The 23,774-nt window shown below is 39.5% G+C and overlaps 1 protein-coding gene across 7 annotated transcripts in view; it reads left to right on the top strand.

Annotated features, from left to right (window-relative positions):
• The first annotated feature begins 6,252 nt into the window (after positions 1-6,252).
• Positions 6,253-23,774, top strand: part of TPX2 (TPX2 microtubule nucleation factor) — a 55,778-nt gene continuing 38,256 nt past the window's right edge. For 5 of the 7 annotated variants that reach the window (XM_078057060.1, XM_078057062.1, XM_078057061.1 and 2 more), the window contains exons 1-3: positions 6,253-6,313; positions 18,445-18,621; positions 20,470-20,592. In XM_078057060.1, coding sequence (XP_077913186.1) covers positions 6,271-6,313; positions 18,445-18,621; positions 20,470-20,592 — 343 coding nt within the window. In that variant the 5' untranslated portion in view covers positions 6,253-6,270. Of the gene's footprint in view, positions 6,314-6,338; positions 6,568-8,973; positions 9,087-18,444; positions 18,622-20,469; positions 20,593-23,774 lie in introns of those variants that run through there. The other 2 variants (XM_036121826.2, XM_036121827.2) reach the window with 2 other exon arrangements.

The following is a 23,774-nucleotide window of genomic DNA, read 5'->3' as shown; positions in this document are numbered from 1 at the left end:
ATCTGTTTTGTAGCAATAGATAACCAATACAGGGATATATACCTATGTGGTAAAATTATAAAGAAATGTAAAGGAATAATAAATACAAAATTCAAGATAGCCATTGCACATTAACAGGGGTGGGTTCAGGATGAATTGGGGAAACAAGTAAAATTGAGAGTTTGAAAGATAATGGAAATGTTCTTATTAAATTGAATTATACATATGTATACAGAATTTGTTGCCTTTCTTTCTTTTCTTTCTTTCTTTCTTTCTTTCTTTCTTTCTTTCTTTCTTTCTTTCTTTCTTTTCTTTCTCTTTCTTTCTTTTTAAAGATTTTATTTATTTATTTGACAGAGAGAGAGGGAACACAAGCAGGGGGAGTAGAAGAGGGAGAAGCAGGCTTCCTGCAGAGCAGGGAGTGCGATGCGGACCTTGATCCCAGGACCCTGGGATCATAACCTGAGCCAAAGGCAGATGCTTAATGACTGAGCCACCCAGGCGCCCTGTTGCCTCATTCTTTATACAACCATACATTTAAATACATATATTTGTATTTGTATCTACTGAATATCTAATACATTTTAAAAAGACTGGAAGGAAATATACTAAAATGCTAATAGTGGAGATGTTGCTTCTTCTAAAGTCTATGTAATAGTTATTTTTTGTTTCTTCTTTATTATTTCCTGTATTTTCTAAGTATTATAAATAAGAAAGTATTACCTTTTTTTTTTTTTTTTATTTGACAGAGAGAGAGATAGCGAGAGCAGGAACACAAGCAGGGGGAGTGGGAGAGGGAGAAGCAGGCCTCCTGCCGAGCAGGGAGCCCGATGTGGGACTCGATCCCAGGACCCTGGGATCATGACCTGAGCCGAAGGCAGACGCTTAATGACTGAGCCACCCAGGCGCCCAAGAAAGTATTACTTTTAAAGTGAGAAATTAAAAATATATAAACACATATACAAAAATATAAAAATACCTAAATGTGTACATGTATGAATATAGATATATGAGGGTTTGTATTTTTATGCAAAAATCTCTGAAAGATACATAATCATCTTTTAACACTAATTTTTTTTTAACCGAGGGAGAGGGATTGGCAATGGGGTGTGGTAGGAGGTATAGGGCTTTTTCACTTTTTACTTCATACATGTTTATGAACCCAAATGGACCTGGCTGCAAATCTTAACTCTGCTATGTGACCTTGGGCAGTTCATGTCACCTCTCTTGAGCCTCAGTTTTTTCCATCTGGAAATTGGAAATAATTGCACCTACCTGGCAAAGGTGTTGCAAAGATTAAGTGAAGTCATGAATGTACAGCACCTAACATATACCCTCCATTCTGTCATAGCCATGTATTATTTTTGTAATTTTAAAACATATTTTAATATAAAAGATCTCAAATATTAAAGTACCTGGCTGATGTACCAAGCCAGTGCCCACTGCAAATGCAGAGGATGGGATTTCAAGAGATTCTCTTTCCTACTCCCAAAAGACAAAGGCCCCACCTGGGCCTGGCTAGCACTGATTTTATATGAGCTTAAGAGAAACCCCTGCATCATCACTCACTCTCCATCCCCCCACCCAGGCCCTAGCAAACATTAATCTACTTTCTGTCTCTATGGATTTGCCTCTTCCAGAAATTTCTTTTTTTTTTTTTTTTAAAGATTTTATTTATTTATTTGATAGAGAGAGAGATAGCGAGAGCAGGAACACAAGCAGGGGGAGTGGGAGAGGGAGGAGCAGGCCTCCTGCCGAGCAGGGAGCCCGATGTGGGACTCGATCCCAGGACCCTGGGATCATGACCTGAGCCGAAGGCAGACGCTTAACAACTGAGCCACCTAGGCGCCCCTCTTCCAGAAATTTCTTATAAATGGAATTATACAATATTTGTCACTTCCAGTCTGGCTTCTTTTATTTGTATAATGTTTCAGGTTCATATACGTTATAGTATGTATCAGTACTTAATTCACTTTACTAAAATATACTATTTCATTGCATGGATTTACCGCCTTTTATGGATGCATTCATCAGTTGGTGGACATTCGGGTTGTTTCCTACGGTCTTTCGTTCTTAATCAGGTTGCTAAGGTCTCTGTAATCCTTCCCCAAAAAGAACTCCACATCAGCCGTGAAGAAAGAGACCAGGAAACACCTGCAGATTTCCCTTTGCTTGGCTGGATGGGAACTATGGAAGACAGAGTGGTGCTCCCTTCTCCAGGGATCCTTTTGATGGCTCTCACCAATGGCTCACACTTGCAACCTTCTCCAGGGGAGTGTTCTTGGATGATTGCAGCCACCCTGCCTGGAGGTGTCTGAGAGTTAGTTGCCACCCAGAGCCAATGGGTGGCTGGTGTCCATTCTCCATGAAGTAGGAGGCCTCCACGGAGCTGGAAGGCAAGTACAGATTTTTGGCTTGGTGGCCACTGGTTTAGATGGTGGAGGGACTGACAGACACAGAGTGAAGGAGCAGATGTGGAAGGGGCAAGGGTAGAAGTTGGTTCTTTCTTTCTCTCTCGCTTAAAAAAAATAAGAGTTTGAAGAGCCTGAATAACTCTCTGATCCACTGGCTCCTTCTCTTCTCTCCTTTGCAGATTTCTCTCCCCTACCAGATTTCCACTATAAAAAACAATAAATTCAAATCACACAAATAATACATGGCTACATTCTTTTCTAAAACCAAGATAAAACTCACATTATCTGTCCTTTCTGTCCACAATCCAGTTTAGTTCCTCCCCTCTGAAGTTCCCACACTTGTCAGTTTGTTGTAAATTTTCCATACCTTCTGTCATATATATATATCTCTGTTTAGGAGAGGCAATGTAGGGCAGTGGTTAAGGGTTTGGCCTCTGGAGCTGGACTTCCTGTGTTCAAATTCTGGCCCTGTCACATATAAACTGTGTGACCTTTGAGAAGTTGTCTACCCTCTCTGAGCCATAATTTCCTTAATCTATTAAGTGGAAATGATGACATGACCTCACAGAGTTATTATTAGGATAAAATAAGTTATTATATGTAAAGCACTTCAAACAGTGCTTGGTATATGGTAAGTGCCAGATGAGTGCTAGCTGACACTATTTATACACACCCACAGGAAAAGTGGAGTGTTGTTTTGCATATTTTTAAAAAACATAATGGTTTCAGGGGTGCCTGGCTGGCTCAGTCTGTGGAGCATGCAACTCTTGATCTCGGGGTTGTAAGTTCAAGTTTCACAATGGGGATAGAGTTTACCTAAAATAAATTAATTTAAAAAAAACATAATGGTTTCATAATGAATTTATATCAATCAGCAACTTGTTTTCTAACCAAAACCATGTCTCAAAAATACTGCCCCATCAGTCCAGATCAGTTGAACTTTTTTGAACTGAACTGATGCTTAGTATTCCATTCTATAGACAGTTTATTAAAATACCCTCCTACTTACGGACATTTAGGTGGTTTCCAATTTCTCACAACTACAATGCAACAGCCTACTAATTGATTTCCCTTTTTCCATTCCTGTTCTCCTTCCCTCTGTTTTCAGCACAGCAGCCAGAATTATCCCATTAAAAGCAGAGAGCTAATCAATGCTCAAAACCCTCCCAGGCCTCCTACCTCATTCAGAGTAAAAATCAAAGTCCTCACTATGGCCCAGTCGGTCTGCCAGAATATCTCCTGACATTCTCCTCCTTGTCCAGTTGATTCAGCCACTGACTTGCTAGCTATTTCTAAAACATGCCTGCTATGCTCCTACCTTTACACTTGTGGCTCCCGCTGCCTGGAACACTCTTCCTTCAGCTATCTATATGGCTCACTCTTCACCTTCTGGTGGTCTTTGTCCAAACGTCCCTGAACTACCCTACTTAAAATTACAAACCCCCTTCCCATGGATAAGGCCAAAACAGTGATGGCTGAAATTGTGGGTAGAGTGGACGAGATGTGTCTGTGCTTCCTTTCAGCTCTAAAAGGCTGCTTTGGTGATTTCAGACCACGCAGTCATCCATTCATGAAGAATGGGAACTTGAGACTCAGCCTAGAATGTAATCAATGCAGAAGGAATGACAGGAGATGAATCCCTTGGGTCAGGCTTACCCCTTGGAACGACTTGGGAAGTTCTTGCACACGTCCTGGCCTGCAGGCCCTGCCTCATTCACTGGCTCACCCACTGGGCACCTTCTGCCTAGTAGGCCCTGGACACGGCACGGCTCTGATGCCCCTGCTCTCCTAATGTGAAGCAAACTATCTTTACCTCCACCCCCACCCAGGCCTGGCTCCTCTGTGGCCCTGCAGGTCCCTAGCGGTTAGGTGATGTGTCTGCTGAAAGTGGGCGGCCACAGTGTAGTCAGACCCTGCCCTTCCTTTGTCTCTGTCCAGCCCCTGCCTTCCTCCTCCCATTGCCATCCACCCCTCGGGGCCTGGAGAGCAAATGGCTTTGCATTTACCACCTCCTAATACACTATATTTATTTACCTTATTTACCAAGGTAAATTACTCTGAATGAGGTAGGAGGCCTGGGAGGGTTTTGAGCATTGATTAGCTCTCTGCTTTTAATGGGATAATTCTGGCTGCTGTGCTGTCTGTCTTCTCCGGTAGAATGCCAGGTTCCCAAGGACAGAGATTTTGTCTGTCTTTTCATGATTCTACCCCCACATTTAATACAGTGACTGACACACGGTAGGTGTTCAATTCATGCTATGGTGACTGTGCCTCTGTGCCTCTATGTGAAAGTAGATGAGTGTGTCTTTTGGAACTAAACCTAGAAATAGCAGACCTAGGTCACAGGGCATACATATTTGACATTTTAATAGATGTTGCTAACTTGCCCTCTAAAGCAGCCAAACCCATTCGTTCCCTACCTTGCAAATCCTTGATACCATTGAACTCTTAATTTTTAAACAATATGATAGGTGAAAATGGTACCTTCTTGTTTAAATTTAAATCTAATTTAAATTTCAGTATTGCTAGTTGAGGCCAACTACCTTTGCATGTCTTTTTTTTTAATTTGAATATCTAATTGGCTTTATTAATTGATTCCTGAAGTGGGCAGCATCCCATCTAGCAAGTAGAGGGGAGTCCCCATTTGCATTATCTTTAATGGCCAATTTGTTTCTTCTTCTAAGAACTGCCCATTTCCCCCACTTTTTTCCTATTGAGTTTTTGTCCTTTTCTTACTGATTCATAGACTTTTTTTATTTATACAATTAACTATACTTTAAAAATTACGATTATTTAAAAATATGTTAATGTTCATGAGAGCTGGTATGGCGGTCACCCTCCTTCCCCATTATTTTTCAAAACTCAGATGCCACATCTTGTGCTTTCCTCTTCTATAGAAATTTTAGAATCAACTTGGCAAGTTCCAAGACAAAACCTATTGCGAATTTCATTGGAATTGCCTTGAACTCTTCATATGGAAAATTAACAGCTTTACAATATTGGATCTCCCCATCCACTAATAAAGTATATAATCTCCTTTACTTATTTTTATAGTTATTTAACTAAGTTTTACAGTTTTTAATTTTCAGATAAAGGTCTTAGGCTTATTTTCTTAAACGCTGTAGTTTTTATTACAGTGATCTTTCCCCCCTTGTAACTGCTATTATTTTCTGACTGATTATTGATGATGGACAGGACCAGACGTCCTTAATTCAAATTCCACCTCCTCTATTTATTTATTTTAGACAATTCACTCAACTTCTCTGAGCCTTTGTTTTCTCTTCTAAAATACGAGGATGATAAAGCAAGAGACGTAAATGGAATTGAAAGGGAAGGACCAACCAATCATAAACCGCGGCTTTAAGCCGGTAATATCAGGGCATGGGCTCAATAAAGACTTGGAGAGACTCCTTCACGGCTGGGAGAACAGCTGAGGGCGAGTCTATGTTGTATGCAGGGGATTGTATTAAAACTCGAATTCCTATGAACATACAAAGCACCATGCACCACTATAGGAAGAATAATAAAAAATTTTCTTTCGTGAAAGTTTTGGGGAGGTCCAGGTGCGCGCCGTTCTGTTACCTGAAGCGACTCCCTATCTCTTCAGTTGGTACCACCTCTCCCGAATAATTTGGAGTCGAGCATTCTGGGCTTTGTAGTAACTTCCTTATTAGAGTTGTTTCAAAGGGCACACGCAGTTGCATGAGACTACATTTCCCAGGAGCCTTCCGGGCCGGTTGTTTGCTTGTCCCTCATCCTGACTTCCGGCGTCCCTGTGATCCTCTGGGCCAATCCGGAGGCTAAGGATTGCCGGTTCCCGCACTGTGATTGGTGCATTCGACTAGAGAGCCTGGGTTCAAATTTTCAACGGTACTGAATGAAGTCCCGCGGCGGATCTCGGTTGTCAGAGCTGAGGCGAGGTGAGCACTGGGGAGAAACGGGGAGCAGCTGGGGCGCGGCCTGCCCTTTCCCTGATTTTTGAACGGCTGGAGGTCGCCCCCAAGCCCGTAGCGCCTCCAAGCGCTTCTTGACACTGGCTTCTGAGGCGGTCGTGTTGTGTGGGCGCCGCCCTGGCCAGGCGGAGAGGCAGCCGGGCATCGGACCACCCTTCTCTTGGTGACAGGATTTTCCAGTGAAGTGTGTCCCGACCGAGACTAGCGGGCTGCATCTGGAGGTAGAGGTCGTGGGAAATAGGGGGAAGTAGGGGTTGCTGGAGGCTGTAAGCTAATAACGGTAACTACCATTGTTACCACGCACAGATGAGATAAGCTTTCACTGGACTAAGCACTCTGCGTGCGTTTTCTCACTTAATTATCGCACAAAGCCAATGAAGCAGGTGCTATTCTTAGTCCCACTTTATAGAGGAGGAAACTGAGGCTCACAATCTAAATTTCAAGAAATGGGTGAAACAGTAGCCCCGCCCTCAAGAAGTGTGGCTTTGGTGGAGGAAAACAGATGTGGTCACAGACAACTACATTTACAAAGTATTGTGTAGGATAGAAAGGTAATAGATATGGTGTGAGAACATAATTGCGGGACTTAAATTCCAATTGGAGTTGTTTTTCTGTTTGGGATTTAAAATTCATCCTGTTTATCCGTATCTGCTTAACCCTCCCCCTTTGTAACGAATATCTAGGTATTATTGCCTTTCTAATTTTCTGTCCTAGAACATTTATAGATTGAAGAGGAAAGGAAAAGTGTGAACCAGACTATAATATGGTAGGATTGTTTTGCCCCCTTTTTCTTGATGTATGGTTTCTTTGTCTCACATACAGTTTTCTTCTCGTAGTTCAGTACCAAGGGCTTGCCCGATCAGCCCTGCTTAGGACCAGACAGCATTGAGTGCTCTGCTGATTTTGCTCTGAGGTCATCCTTTATGTACTCCTAGGTTCATTGAGCTTTACCTTGTCTTGACATCCTATGGCCTTTCTTTGTATTTGTCTCACTCATCTGATGTCAGAATTTGAACTCTTTACTGCTACAATAAGGATATTCTTGTGTTGTGGCCTCAGTGTATCATACATACCTTGTCAAGCCACCCCTATATCACCCTTGGTTGTTTTGGAGTAGCACTCTTGGGTGTGTTGGCTCAGTATTAAGTTACCACTCTCAGGATAAAAATTTTTGTGGCTCCCAGCTCACTTAGCTAATTAATTGACTTGAGGGTGTACTGTGTGCTCAGATTGGTGTTAGATACTATGGATATTCAGATATATGATGTTCTCATGGGTTTTCTGGTATGCTTGAGGACAAAAGACTGATTCAGATTGACAAGTGACAATCTGAACAAGATATGACAGCATTGGAGTACTCTAGTGTTATGTATTGTAGGTGCCCTGGCAATGTAGAGGTGAGGGAGATCAATGAGGCTTAAAACAGGCAAGGATGTCTTTGTGAAGCAGATGGGACACAAACTGGCTCTTGATAAGCAGAGTTTGGTTAGACAAGAACTAGAACAGTCTTGGTGCACAGAAATTGCCCACTTACTATCTGCTGAATTGGATAGGCAGGAGGGCATTATCTAAATTAACTACAAAATTGCAGGTATAAAAAACTGGATGTATTCAACTAGGTTGGTAAATTTGTTTAAACTTTTGGGGTGCCTGGGTGGCTCAGTCGGTTAAGTGTCTGCCTTTGACTCAGGTCGTGATCCCAGGGTTCTGGGATCGAGCCCTGCATCATCGGGCTCCTTGCTCAGCTGGGAGCCTTCTTCTCCCTCTCCCTGTGCCGCTCCCCCTACTTGTGCTCTCTCGCTCTCTCTGTCAAATAAATGAATAAAATCTTAAAAAAAAAAAAAAAAACTTAAAAACTTTTAATAAAGTAGGGTTGTTTTGGCCAGCCTTATGCTTAAGTCTGTGTATTCGAAGCTTAATAAAGTTAACTTACCCTACATTTGCAATTAAGCTTCTCCAGGAGACAGGATTATGTGGGAAAGTCCTTCATTTTTTATTTTGGTGCCAGGAGATGTTCCGAAGTTTTTCTATATGCCCTACATATTTTTTTCTTCAGCCTTTCCTGGGTCTCTTCCCTAATTCTTTTTGAATTGCTGGGGAAGGAAGGAAGAAAGAAGAGATCTAAATGCCCTTTGGCAAACTGAATTTTTTTTGCCATGAGTAAAGTTAGGAAATAGAATGACCACTGGGAGACTGATCAGCCCAAACAATTCTATGAATAGGTCTGTATTTGAGACAGAGACCTAGAGATCAGTGGTTCAAGGTACTTTTTTCATATTATAAGTGTGCCTACTATTTGTTCTGATGTTTGAATAGAAGTGTACCCTATCACCCCTTGGTGTCAGCGTTCCTAAATTGCAGATTTTGGAAAGGTAGTTTTAAAATGGGAGTATATAATATTAAAGACACCACGAGACAGCATATGTATAATCAAGAAACTTAAGCTGAAACAACAATTAAGTTTGGCATTTGGGTAGATTTATGCTATTTAGACCTTAGCTCTCAGAAGCACTCTTTGGTTTTGAGAGTGGGTATCCTTGCTGTTTTGTAGCCCTTTCCTATTCTCTGTTTACCATTTTTACTACAGAGAACATGAACCTGTTATATCACCTTTCTCTTTCTAATAGGTTCTTGATAAGAAGTATTTGCTAGACTTCAACATTTCAGAAGAGAGGTGAAAAAGTATATTGCAACTCTGAATCAAGCCTGTAGGCAGGTGGACTGATAGATTAAACCACAGGTAAGGCTATGTCCACAGTGAGTTACATTAAAAAGGAATAAGAGGAACATTAATATATTACTATCAAAAGTGTTTCATGTATCTTCAAAAGTAACATTTTGGAAGAAAATTTATTTAATACGGAAAAGCAAAAGAAAGAGCTATCACTCACTATCCTACCTCTCAGATAAACTATTGCTAGTATTTTGATAGATTTCTTTCCAAATTTTTCTGTGTGCATATTTGGTTTTAAAAAGTCATACACTTCGCGCCTGGGTGGCTCAGTCATTAAGCATCTGCCTTCGGCTCAGGTCATGATCCCGGGGTCCTGGGATCGAGCCCCGCATCGGGCTCTCTGCTCAGTGGGAAGCCTGCTTCTCCCTCTCCCTCTCCCCCTGCTTGTGTTCCCTCTCTCACTGTATCTCTCTCTGTCAAATAAATAAATAAAATCTTAAAAATAAAAAGTCCTACACTAAAAATTTTCATTATTTTTTTCAACTTAATAATTAGGTTATGAACATTTTTTCATGTCATTAAAATTTGCTACAACTTTTATTTTATTATTTAAAAGATTTTATTTGTCAGAAAGAGAGAGAGTACGTGAACAAGCAGGGGGAGCAGCAGGCAGAGGTAGAAGCAGGCTTCCTGCTGAGCAAGGAGCCCGATGCGGGACTTTATCCCAAGACCCTGGGATCATAACCTGAGCCGAAGGCGGACACTTAATCGACTGACCCACCTAGGCATCCCGCTACAACATAATTTTAATTTTAACCATTATATGGTTCTGCCATAGTTTTTTATGCAGTGAAATCATTGGTCAAAAGTTCATATTTTTAAGACTTGGGTATGTAACACCAAATTGCCTCATAGGAAAATTATGCTGATTTACATACCCACTTAATAGCATATATTCACACAGGTACAAATTTATATTTTAAAAATATGTGATGCATTCACATGGTACAAAAATCAAATAGTATAAAAAGGTTTATAGTTAAAAATCTTCTTTCAACCCTGTCACTATCTACCTCACTTCCTGGCATCCCATAGGTAATCACTTTTTGAGGTTCTTGGGTATCTGTGTATCTACATCCCAAGAAGGATACCTTTTGAACGATATAAATCTTTACAAGACTGAGTGATCGAGATTTCACTAGGAATGTAACCTCCTGCTGCCCAACTGTGAACCCTTACAAACTCTTTCAGCTTGTTACTATTGAAACAGCAGAACACTTTGATACTCTACAAAGATTTCCTGATATTCTACAAAGATCTGTGTCATTATTTGGTTTGAAGGAAAATGGCATCATTGATTTTTATCCAGGTCTTATTAGTTGTATAAGAGCAGTTTAGGGTTTATAGAGTGGTATGGATAAATTAAATAAAGCAGAACTGAGTTCATAATCCATAACTCACAAGTTTGGGAGAGAGATGATAAAAAATATATGTGCTTGAGGTTTCTGGACAGTGATGAATTACAACAAGTGTCCATGTGTCCTGTGCTGACTTCTGAGTGCTTGGACAGTGAGGAATTGTCATTGGATTTTAAATTGACCCAATTTTGGAAGCTTCGTGGATCTGTTTCTGTAAACAGATCCAATTTCAGTGTAGAAGTTAGCAAACATAAATGTAGAAACACAAAGTCCATTAACTTCCTTTAGACTTAGTTTGTGACTTTGATTAACAGTTAAAATTGCATGCTGGATTATGTTGCCATTTACTGACTCGTGCTAATCCCTTATGTACAAAAAAAATGTAGGTGTTTTTTCCCTGGGTAAGATGAAAATAACTCAACTCTATTTAACTTGTGGTACGGTAACAGGATCTCTTATCCCTTGTGAAAGTAGGAGAGGGTGTGCCTGGGGAAATGGCACCATTTGGGATGGGACCATTTAACTAATACACTTCTAATCTTGACTTATTCTTACTCTGTTTATTATATTACCAGTTAACTCATGATTTTTCTTCCAATAGAAATAGGTACAATGCAGCTCACAAGATGGATAGTGAAGTGCTTGAGAGCATCTGTCACACCAAAGTCTTTGTTTTGTTTAGGAGCTGCTAGTCTACTACTTCAACCTTGCTTAGGATGCACCCTTTTGCAGTTTTCCCCCACCTCCTCTGAACCTGCACCTTTTGATTTATAGAGGTTGTCAAGTCTAGTTATTTTTGGTTTGAGAGTGAAGAGGGACAGGACATGATGGAGGTTAATTTCAAATGAATGTGGAAACAAGTTACATTGCTTCTTTTGCAATCTTCCTCAATTAAGTGCTTTTCCCACATTTGTTTCCCCTTTTCATTTATCTCTTCCTTTAGAAAAAGTCAATATTCGTCCTTAGCTTTTGTTGTTGTTGTTCTTGTGCATATCTTTTTTCTTTTTTTTTAAAGATTTATTTATTTATTTGACAGAGACACAGCTAGAGAGGGAACACAAGCAGGGGGATTGGGAGAGGGAGAAGCAGGCTTCCCGCGGAGTAGGGAGCCCGATGTGGGGCTCGATCCCAGGACCCTGGGATCATGACCTGAGTTGAAGGCAGATGCTTAACGACTGGGCCACCCAGGTGCCCCTCTTTTTTTTAAATTTTTGACTTGAGTATAGTTGACACACAATGCTATATTAGTTTCAGTTTACAATATAGTGATTCAGCATCTCTATAGGTTATGCTATGCTCACCACTGTCTGTATCTTTTAGGCATCACTTCCACCAGGTACCTTTTTCTGACCCTCCTGGTCCCCTTCTCTGCACTTCCATAGTGGCCGTGGTTTTCCCCTGTTGTAGCAAGGATCACCCTCTATCACAATTGTCTGTGTTCTCCACTCAAATATGAGTTTCTTAAGGGAAGAGATTATATGTATCCTTTTAGTCTTTGTTTTCTGGAAACAAAAATGAGCTGTATGATATGATGATGGCTCTTATTAGGCAGTTCTAAAAGGAACCTAAGTAGTTCATAATATGGGAGAGGCTTTTTCCTCAGTTCTGTTGTAGGATTATTGGTCTGAAAGAGCTATTTCTTCACTCAGAATGTTTCTAGTTTTGCAGGAGTCTAGAGCTATGGTAGATTCAGATAGTTTTGAAATGTGAAGCTGATTCTCTTGCTTGGCAGTCTTATTTGTTTGGGGGAATGTGGTTGACGCATGTGCCTTTTTTCTTTCCTTTTTTTTTTCAGTGAGACCTGTTGACAGAAATTCAATCTTGATTAAGGGGTACAGGAAGGCATCCAGTTCCCATCATGCCTGGGGCTCTCTCATTTAAACAGTTGGCCCAGGCCCTGGTCTGTTCCATTTCCCACTAGGCCTTGTGCTTTTTAATTTTTGAAGGTTTCACATTTTCATTTTATTATTTGTGGGAGAAGCAGCGTGGTGAAACCAGCATAACCCAGTAGTTACTTTTGGTTTTGTTCATGTACTTGTGCTATCACCTTTTATTGAAGAGAGTCAGACTTCTCAGTGGATATATATTTCATTTACTTGTTCCCTTTTTAGGGGGATTGTGGGGGTGGTCTCCTGAGTTGGTCATACTAGACCAAAAGATAGCTTAAAAGAAGCTTTTTAAAAAAGAGGTTATGTTAGAAAAATAGTATTTTGGTTTTAAAATTTTCACCTAAATAAAGATTAGGCATATTTAGTTTTGAGCCCCTTGCCTTTTGACCCCCATCAATCAAATGCACTCTTAGACCTCAGAAGATATCCCTCCTTCTGATTGCTTAAATACCATCTTCTTTGTCTTTTACTCTAGAATATCCACTGAGAGGTTCAGACTAACTTCCATCTTATGTAAAGCAAAAACTATATGCAAGAGTACAAACTAAGAAAAAGAGAAATTAAGGGGTGGTGTTTTACTTTATGGGATGATTCAGCTCAGAACTTTCCCAGTGTATTTAGAATAGGATTCTTAATTTACCAGTATTCTTTTATGAGCAGTTTGTCAGGGATGCTTAGTTTTATGTAAAGCAGAGTTAATTTTTGCATTTATCTGACAGATTAGTATGATTTGGTTACCTATCTCATCTTTGAGGTAATGTTATAGGAAAAACCTGTACATTATAGCGACTCTAGATTTTGGAATCTCACAGACCTGGTCTTAAAACTCAACACTGCTACATACAAAGTTGGTAATCTTGGAGTGGCTTAATTACTCTGAGCCTGTTGCCTTATTTGTAAAATGGTGATGAGGATATATATCTACCTTGTATATTGTTAATGAAATTTAAATGAGATGATTTATGTCAAGTGCCTGGTCAAGTACTTGGCCTGTAGTAAACAGTATTTGGAAGTTATTATCTACAAATGGTTTTATCCCTTGTTCCTTGACATTTCTTATTGATCTACATAAATATCTATCTTTTAAATAAACATGAGAGTAAATAAATAAAAACAAACAAATGCATAAAAATACACACACATACACGCACGCACACACGCACAAGGGATGCCTGGCTGGCTCAGTTGGTAGAGCACGTGGCTCCTGATCTTGGGGTTGTGAATTTGAGCCACATATTGGGCATGGAGATTACCTAAAGAAAAAAGTTAAGTAAGTATGAGAGGTAGTGGATAAGGACACACCCTTTAGGGCCTATGTGAGTTCAAATGCTGGCTCTGCTACTTCTTAGCTGTGTGGCCATGAACAAGTAGTAAATCTCTCCTTGCCTCAGTTTCCTCATCTGTAAAATGAAGATAATAACAGTGCTTACTTCATAGGATTATTGGAAGATTTAGTGAGTTAATACATGTAAAATACTGTCAACAATGTCTGGCATGTCATAAGTACTCAATAATTAATAGCTATTATTATTTATAACTTTTTTCAAGTTTATATACTTTTATTAAGTCAATACCCAGGAGCATTTTGTTTTTATACAGAAACATTAAAAAAAGAAAGGATGGATAACATATGGATAAGTGAAGTTAGTAGCCAATTTATAGACCACGTAAATGGGAAACCTTATTTCCAAAATCAAGAGGTTTAGCAATTATTGCTGGATTACCAAGAGTACATAATAAATAAAAAATTCCAGAAATCCCAGTGACTTACGGACTGTAAACACCAGTGTAGGGGGAAATAAATACTGCTTAACTAGTTCTTTAAACTGAAAATGTATGTGTTTATAAAACGTATTCAAAGAGTATGAAAGTTCATATAGTGGAATGTCTTCACCTGACCCAGAACTCCTAGCTCTCTTCCCAGACCCAAAGACCGTTAACACTTTTATGTCTCCTTCTGCAATAGTCTTATGTGTGTACCAAGGTATATATGAGTATATATTACCCCTTTGCTTCTTTTTAACATGAATGGGAGTATGCACTTTTATATTTTACTTTTCTTTCTTTCTTTTTTTTTTTTTTAAAGATTATTTATTTATTTGAGAGAGAGAGAATGAGAGAGAGCAAGCACATGAGAGGGGGGAGGGTCAGAGGGAGAAGCAGACTCCCTGCCGAGCAGGGAGCCCGATGCGGGACTCGATCCCGGGACTCCAGGATCATGACCTGAGCCGAAGGCAGTCGCTTAACCAACTGAGCCACCCAGGCGCCCTATATTTTACTTTTCTTAATAGCTCTTGGAGCTCATTATGTACATATCATCACATATGCAAAGTTATCTAATATTAAAGTTACTTAATATTTTATTAGATGATTGTGTCATAATTTATTCAACCAGTCTTCTACTGGTGGAATTTTAGTTTTTAGTTTTTTGGCTTTTACAATACTATAGTATTGTATACAATACTATAGTATTGTATACAATACTATAGTATTGTATACAATACAATACAATACTATAGTATTTTTACATTTGGCAAGATCTATCAAAAAGAAAAATGCAGTTGCCCTCCAAAGAGGGTAGCCATGTAGCTCCACAATTAAAAAAAGAAAAAAGAGTGTGAGGGTTAAATTTGAATACTTTCCAGGTGGTTTTCAGTAGCATGCTGTGGTAGAAATCACGATTTTTAGGAAGCTAAGTGGGGTTGTTGCATACTACATTCCTGCCTCTTCCCTCCCCCAACTTTTTCATTACATTCCTGCCTGGGAAGTGTTCCCAGTGACCTGGGTTAGGCATTAAGATCATGGGAATCCAAGATTTTCCCATGTCTTCCAGCATGTTTGTTCACAAGAACAGGAAAACTTATTCCTTGCAGCAGGGGAATTTTAGCCACTGTCAGTCACTGGGGAATCTTTCAGTGAGGGTCCTTTGAATACAAATGTGGTCAAGGAGAGGAGAGGTATCAGTAGGTCAAAAGGCAGTGATAATATCTTATAGTAGTATATTTTATAGCACTTGAAATGCTTTCTCATTTGTTTATGGGAAGTAGGTAGGCAGAGAGGTAGAGTGACTTGCCTGTTATCATCTACATCTAGTAAATGACAGAGACAGGTCTAGAATTCTGGACTTCTATGTTGGGATTGTTTTGGGCTCTAAGTGACAGAAAATGTCACTATAATGACTTAAACAAAAAGAGTATTATTGTCTGGAGGTAGGTGGTTGCTGATATTTGATCAATGGTCAGTAGCTCAGCAATGTCAGGGCCAATGTTATTTTCTTGGCCATCCACTTGTGTGCATGATAGCTGCACTCAAATAACCTTCTGAATTACCCCAGTCCACTGAGAGAAGCTACTGAAATACTGGCCAAACCACTGAGCAATGAAGTTGGGTATAACTAATTTCATGATTTATCTCAGAGTATAGGTATAGTGGTATAATATAAAGAAAATGAGCACTGAGAGTTATTAGTGCCCAGAATTGGTGATGGTTTGGGGAATTGGCATACCTCTCTGGTAATATAAGTGATTATTGCTCTTTTGAGGAATATTTTCACAGTTTGAATCAAGAGCCAGCAATTCCATTTTTTTTTTTTTTAAAGATTTTATTTATTTATTTGAGAGACAGCACAAGCTGGGGGGGTGAAGGGTCTGAGGGAGAGGGAGAAGCAGACTCCCCACTGAGCAGGGAGCCCAACATGGGGCTTGATCCCAGGACCCTGGGATCATGACCTGAGCTGAAGACAGATGCTTAACTGACTGAGCCACCCAGGCATCCACCCCCACAGCAATTCTATTTTTAAGAATTTATCTTAAGGGTAGGATTATGGATGTGTACAGAAATTGAGCTATAAGGATATTCTTCTTCTTCTTTTTTAAAAATTTTATTGAGAGAAAGCACACGAGAGAGAGAGAGAGAGAGAGGGTACTTGCATGGCAGGGGGGAGGGAGAGGCAGGAACAGGAGCAGACTCCCTGCCTAGCAGGGAGCCTGACACGGGGCTCGATCCCAGAACCCTGGGACCATGACCTGAGCCAAAGGCAGTCACTCAACCAACTGAGCCACCCAGGCAACCCCGGATATTTTTCTAGTAGTATCTTTAAAGTGAAAATATTGGGAAATGCCTAAAAATAGGGGATAAGTAAATTATGGTACAGCCATCAATTGATAAAATGTCTATATGTATTGACATGGAAAATGTTTACAATATATGAAACAGATTCATATATATGTGTATATTTATATATAGAAAAAGAATGAGAAAGATAGACTGGAATAGTGTGATATTGTAGATTATTATTTTTTTAATAAGAGTTTTTTTTGTGATCTAATTTCCTTAATGAGCATGTATTTTTATAATAACATAAAGGCTTAATGAAGGTACTTAATTTAATAAATGTGTATGCAAGTGATTACTGGTATCTACTTCTCTTCCAAGATACAGAATACTTTAAGTACATGTTGTTCCTGGATGAAGACAAATGGCTCATTGGGTTTCATAGGGAATTATTTGCCAGTGAGTGTGTCCTTCAGGCTGTTTTTCAGACTACTTCCAGATATTTTCTTAACCATAGAGGGCCAGAGTGGGGGTTGACTTTAAACCTACACAGGTTTCTATAGGACAGTGTGGAACTTTGTACACAGGCGTAGGGATGGGCCCATATCTTTGACTTGTTCCTTTGACCTAATCTGCATGTTGTGCCTTTTATGTATTTTTTTTTTTTTTTAAGATTTTGTTTTTAGCAATCTCTACACCCAATGTAGGGCTCGAGCCTACAACCCCAAGATCAAGAGTCACATTCTCTACTTACTTAGCCAGCCAGGCACCTCATTTTATATATTTCTTAAAGTTTTTCTCTTCATGCCCAGGAATAGTATTTTTATGAAGATATTTCTTTTTTTTTTTTAATATTTATTTATTTGACAGAGAGAGAGATAGCGAGAGCAGGAACACAAGCAGGGGGAGTGGGAGAGGGAGAAGCAGGCTTCCCACTGAGCAGGGAGCCCGATGTGGGACTCGATCCCAGGACCCTGGGATCATGACCTGAGCTGAAGGCAGACGCTTAAGGACTGAGGCACCCAGGCGCCCTTATGAAGATATTTCTAAGGAAAGAAAGCCTGTAGTTGGCAAAATGTATTGAGCTCTTACTATACATAAGATACTGTTCTAAGCACCTTGACGGATGAGGTATACACGAGTGAGTAAAATCCATCCTTGACTTCAGGAACTTATAGTCTGCTAGGAGAGTCATTTCCATAGTTAACTAATATAAAATTGGATGGTAAACAAAGCACTATGGCTTTGGAGAGGCAACAGGTCATATGATAGGTGGAAACTGGGAAAGTTTGTAGAGAATTGAATTGGACTTTGAATGATGAATAAGATTTTAGTTGGCAGGTATAAAATTTAATGGTGTGTTTCAGAAATTGGATTATTCAGGGCAGAGAGAGAGAGTAAATTGGATGTGGGAGAGGCTAGAAGTGAGAAAATGGTAGATTGAGGGAAAATAAAATAATGAATGTAAAACACCTAGTATGGTGCCTGCCTGGCATGTTGTAGGTACTCATCAAACTTTGCCTCTTTCTAATTCCAACATATTTATCTCAAGGAGTGTCTTCAAGTTACCAAAAAAAAGTTGACTTTGGGGTGCCTGGCTGGCTCAGTTGGTAGAGCATGCGACTTTTCATCTTGGGATTGTGAGTTCGAACCTCACATTGGGTGTAGACATTGCTTAAAAAAAATTTTTTTTTAAAGGTTTTATTTATTTGACAGAGACAGCGAGAGAGAGAATACAAGTAGGGGGAGTGGGAGAGGGAGAAGCAGGCTTCCTGCTGAGCAGGGAGCCGGATGCGTGGCTTGATCCCAGGACCCTGGGATCATGACTTGAGCTGAAGGTAGACATCTAACGACTGAGCCACCCAGGCGCCCCACTTAAAAATTAAAAAAAAAAAAAAATCTTTAAAAAAGAAAAGTTAACTTTTAGTTTGGTTTGAAAAGTAAGGCAACTTGTCCAGGTCATTTTCAGAATTGCAAATGCAGTAGTAAAAGTAAAGTAATTGCTGGGGAATCAGTACCTTAGATTAATGTGCAACCAAGTTTCTGAACCATTTCTTTCATTAGAACGTGATCTGTTGAAAAAAGTGACACGAGTACTGGGAAAAACCTGCTCTTCTGTGCCAAGGCAGGGGATGATGTCACAAGTTAAAACTTCCTATTCCTATGATGCACCCACGGACTTCATCAATTTTACCTCTTTGGACGATGAGGAAGATACCCAAAACATAGATTCTTGGTTTGGTAAGTATCTGCTCTCTCGGGCCATTTTAAGGGTTTGTGGCTTGCTTTGTTCTGAGTACCTTTCAAAAAATAGAAGGAATTGCAAGAAAATAACTAAAATATAAATTCTTTTTTGCACCAAGATAGTTTATCATCCATGATATGATAGAAATAATTGAAATGCCCAGTGTTTTGGAAATGGACTATCAGTACAAATCAATGCTTTTTGCAGTTAAGAATAAGTATTAATCTTTAGGGATATATGGGAAAATCCAGATGAAACAAAGTTGAGTGAAACTCTAGGGCTCAAAACATGTCTGTAGTGATGGCAGCCACATAAAAACTTGCTCTACTGTCATTGGGCACAGAATATAATATTACAGCTAGGATATTGACTTTGATACAATCTACCTATCTTACTCAGATTTCCTCGGTTTCACTTGTACTCATATTCATTTGTGTAGTAAGTTCTATGCAATTTTATCACCTGTGTAGGTTTGTGTATCTACTCCCACTGTCAAGATATTGAACAGTTCTAACATCACAAGGATTCTTGTGGTGCTTTTTTGTAACTACAGTTACCTCTCTCTTGCTTCCCTTTACCAATTCTTTTTTGGCGGGAGGGATTATGCTACTCAGAACCCAATCCCCAAACAGATGAGATTGCCTGATGTTGGGCCATATGATTTGACACAAACTCTGACACCAGTCCAACAATAAATAAGGATGTGGTTATGTTTTCATATTACTTTGTAATAATATGGTGAGGCCACTGATATATCAGGCTAGTAGTTCCTGGGATCTCTTCATTTTATTCTTTCTCATGTCCTTATCCTCTGTATTAAAAAAAAGTCAGTATGTGATGGGAGAAAAAAATGAGTCCATTGCAGCTGCACTTACTACTAATAATGCAGTATCCAAATGTGATGGTACATGCCATTCTCTTCTTTAATGGTATGCAGTAGGGATCCTGAGAGGAGGGATCTGTTGGAAGTGATGTTGAGGAAAGGTGGAGAAGGGGGCCAGCTGCCCTACAGGGGTGTTCCCTGTGTCTTTGCTTTACTGAAACCCCGAGAAAGTCTGGGTTGTCTATTTCTTTTTCTAAGTTTCTTTAAAAACAAAATAAGAAATATTAGTACAATGATACTATTAAATATAATGTAGAAGAAAAAATTAATCCCACTATTCTTTCAAAACCACCTTAGTTCTAATATATTATTTTCTAATTCTCTTCCAAATAATCATCTTTTTACAGAGTGCAGTGGGGGTATGCATGCACAGTGTTATTGCTGGGGCTCACCACATTCCTGAAGCTTCTATTGGTAGGCTGTGGGTAGAAGAGACGTTTCACTGCTTTGGGCTAACTTTTGGGCACAGCAGAACCTAAAATAAAATTCCTTGAGAGAGCCCTAGGTCTGTTCCATCCCCACATACCCACCTCTTGCCACTCCAGCTGAAGAAGAACCTCAACTCAAATAGACCATAAGATGTCCCTTGTAAGCCCTGCAGATCTTAATGGCTACAGTTTTCTTTAAGAGGAACATGATGTATTAGGCCAGTTCATACTTGTATGGTCCAAATGTGTATCAAGCAAAGATAAGTAGCTATTCACAGTGCAGAGTCTGCACTTCTTTTCTATGATACATTGTTCAGTGTTGCCAGTGTTTTAGTGATAGTTTTGATAGTTTTTATAGTCTCTATCTCTGACGTATAATGTGTACTCATTTCCTTTTGATCAGTAGACCTTTGTTTGTACTTGCCAAATGAATTAGAAGTGTACGAGTGGAGGGGTTTAGGCCCCATTTTAAGTGCAGGGTACTGATTTATTTTGCTTCCTTGCTGATTGTGACACTCTTAACCTTTTCACAGAAGAGAAGGCCAATTTGGAGAATAAGTTTCCTGGGAAGAATGGCATAGCAGGGCTTTTTCAGGGCAAAACTCCTCTGAGGAAGCCTAATCCTCAGCAAGCTATTGTCACACCTTTGAGACCAGGTAAGAAAGATCATCTTAGAAAAAAGGTCCTTGGTAGAATGGTGGAACGGTGTATTAAGAGCCTGAGGGATCTGGGGGAATTACCTAAATGCTGTATCCTTTGCTTTATTATTGGTAAAGTGGGCTAATTCATTTTATGGTGAATGTGACACTAATGATGCTCTATACTTTTTTTTTTTTTAATCTCTTGGAACTTAAGCTAACATCCACTTTTATTGCCAGATATATAATTCTTTTCTTTTTATGACAAGATTTAACCTAACCTGAGTCTGACTGGGAACAAAAAAGTAGGAGAGAAGAATGTACTGCTTGTCATTGTACAAGGATTCTTTGAGTCATGTATCTGATTTTAAAAGATAATTGACATTTAGACTGGTGGTTACTAAGTCTGCAGAATATTGTCTGATCAGAACAAAAGAAGCATTTTTAAAGAAATCATAAATACTTAAAAATGATTCTTTTTTAAAATAATAGCTATATTTAGATATAATTCACCTGTACAGATCACCTAAAGTTACGTTTCAGTGTTTTTTATATTACATTCATAGAGTAGTTATACAACCATCACCACAATTAATTTAGAACATTTGCAATTTACTCTTATAGGTAAATCTGAAACTGGCTTCAATTAGACCATTAACTAGAGGAGCCGTACCAGGAAATAGCTGTATTTTTAGTGAACTTTTCTAGTTTATAAAGTCTAAGCTGCTAGGATGACTTTCAAATAATTAATTCATGAGGACAGATGACATCTGTTGAATTTGGGATCAAGAGAAGGACCCTGAACTTTTGCATCCATTATCTTTCTTGCAGAAGGGATTAGAACTGTATGGCGTGTTTCACTTGACATGCTTGGAATGCCTGTGGCCTGAGTGCTGTGTCCTCAGGTGAATTTCATTCGTTCATTATGTGTGGCAGATTTTCTGTTGCTTTGGTGGTCTTTGTGCTCTTCTTGAATTGAAAGAATATGTAATACTACCTAATTTGTCAGTTCAAGACTGTTTTGTCAACAGTGTGCCCCAAAGCAAGAGACTTCTGCTGGGCCTGTCATGTGCCAAAGACCATGCACATTGCTTACATGCATGCCCCTTAGGCCCCTCAGAGTCTGTGTTCTTTCATATTACATATTCTCACCTGTCTATTAGTGTTGTTTCCTCTGCCTCTTAATATATCTGAAAAGTTCCTACTCATCATTCAGGGTCCAGCTCAAATACCCTTTTTTCTCTAACTGATTTCCCGTATTTGTATTCCCGAAGTTGTTTTCATACCTCTATTTTAATTTCAATTTCCTATTGTATTGCTAATACAAAGACATACAATTAATTTTTGTATACTGATCTTTTATCCTGCTACTTTCTAAACTGACTTATTAGTTTTAGTAGCTTTTTTATAGATTCCATCAGATTTCTTTTATTTATTTATTTTTAAAGATTTTATTTATTTGAGAGAGAGAGTATGAGTGGGGGGGAAGAGAGAGAGAGAGAGAGAGAGAGCACAAGCTGGGGGGAGAGCGGGGAGAAGCAGACTGCCTGCTGAGCAAGGAGCCCAATGCAGGACTCGATCCCAGGACCCTGGGATCATGACCTGAGCCGAAGGCAGACGTTTAACCAACTGAGCCACCCAGGTGCCCCTAGATTCCATCAGATTTCTAAATAGATGATCATGTCATCTGCAAATATGCCTTTTATTTCTTTTTCTTGCATATTGCACGGCTAGAGCCTTTAGTAGGATATTGGATAGGAGTAGAAAGGGTAGACATGCCTGTTGTTGCATTTAGGCTTTCACTATTAAGTATGACATTACTTAATGTAGTTGGGGTACCTGGGTGACTTAGTCAGTTGAGCATCTGAATCTTGATTTTGGCTCAGGTCGCGATCTCGAGGTGGTAGGACTGAGCCCCGCATCAGGTTCTGCACTCAGCCCGGAGTCTTCTTGTCCCTCTCCCTCTCCCTCTGCCATTCCCTCCCCCAACCCCTTGTGTGTGCATGCACGCCCTCTCTCTCTCTCAAATAAATAAATAAATAAAATCTTTAAAAAAAAGTATGATGTTAACTATAGTTTTTTCATAAATACCCTTATCAGGCTGAGGAAGTTCCCGTCTATTCTTGTTTTGCTGATAATTTGTAATGTATGCAAGATTTTGTCAAATGCCTTTTCTGCTTGTATTGAGATGATTATATGATATTTTTCTCTTTTTTTGGTCTGTTAATACGTTGAATTGCACTGATTTTCCAATGTTAAGCCAACCTTGCATTTCTGGGATGAATCCCAATTGGTCATGATGGTATTTTTCTTTTTATATGTTTTTAGGTTCAGTTTGCTACATTGTTGTTGAGAATTTTTGCTTATATTATTCATGAGGGATATTGGTCTGTGGCTTTCCTTGTGATGCCTTTGTTTGATTTTGATAGAGTAATGCTGGCCTTACTTTAAATATTCCCTTCTTTTCATTATTCCTGGAAGAATTTGCATGGAATTGATACTACGTCTTAAATATTTGGTGGAAGTCACCATTGAACCCAACTGGATCTGGAGTTTTCTTTGTAGAAAGGTTTTTTTTTTTTTTTTTTTTAAGATTTTATTTATTTATTTGTCAGAGAGAGACAGCGAGAGAGGGAACACAGGCAGGGGGAGTGGGAGAGGGAGAAGCAGGCTTCCCGCTGAGCAGGGGCTGATGCGGGGCTCCATCCCAGGACACCGATCCAAGGACGCCGGGATCATGACCTGAGTGAGCCGAAGGCAGACGTTTAATGACTGAGCCACCCAGGCGCCCTGTAGAAAGGTTTTTAACTACAAATTCAATTTCTTTAACAGATATAGGTTATCTCTTCTTGAGTGAGTGCTGGTAGTGGTATTTCTACTAGTTCCAAGTTACCTAAGTGTTATTTAGAAGTGTATTATTTAATTTCCAAATATATAGGGAGGGGGATGGTTCTAGAAATCGTCTCTGTTACTGATTTCTTGAGGGATTTAATTCCACTGTGGTTAAAGAACATTACTTGTGCGACTTGAATCCTTTTAAATGTATTGTTTCATGGCCCAGAATATGGTCTGTCTTGGTATATGTTCTGTGTGCACTTCAAAAGAATGTGTATTCTGTTGTCATTGGGTGGAGAGTTACATAAATGTCAATTGGGTCAAGTTGGTTGATAGTGTTGCTCAAGTCTTCCATTTCCTTATTG

Source organism: Halichoerus grypus, chromosome 10 (genome assembly GCF_964656455.1).
Source record: "Halichoerus grypus chromosome 10, mHalGry1.hap1.1, whole genome shotgun sequence".
In the NCBI taxonomy this organism is placed as follows: domain Eukaryota; kingdom Metazoa; phylum Chordata; class Mammalia; order Carnivora; family Phocidae; genus Halichoerus; species Halichoerus grypus.
Note: the sequence above shows the minus strand (reverse complement) of the source record. Positions and strands in the feature narration are given on the sequence as shown.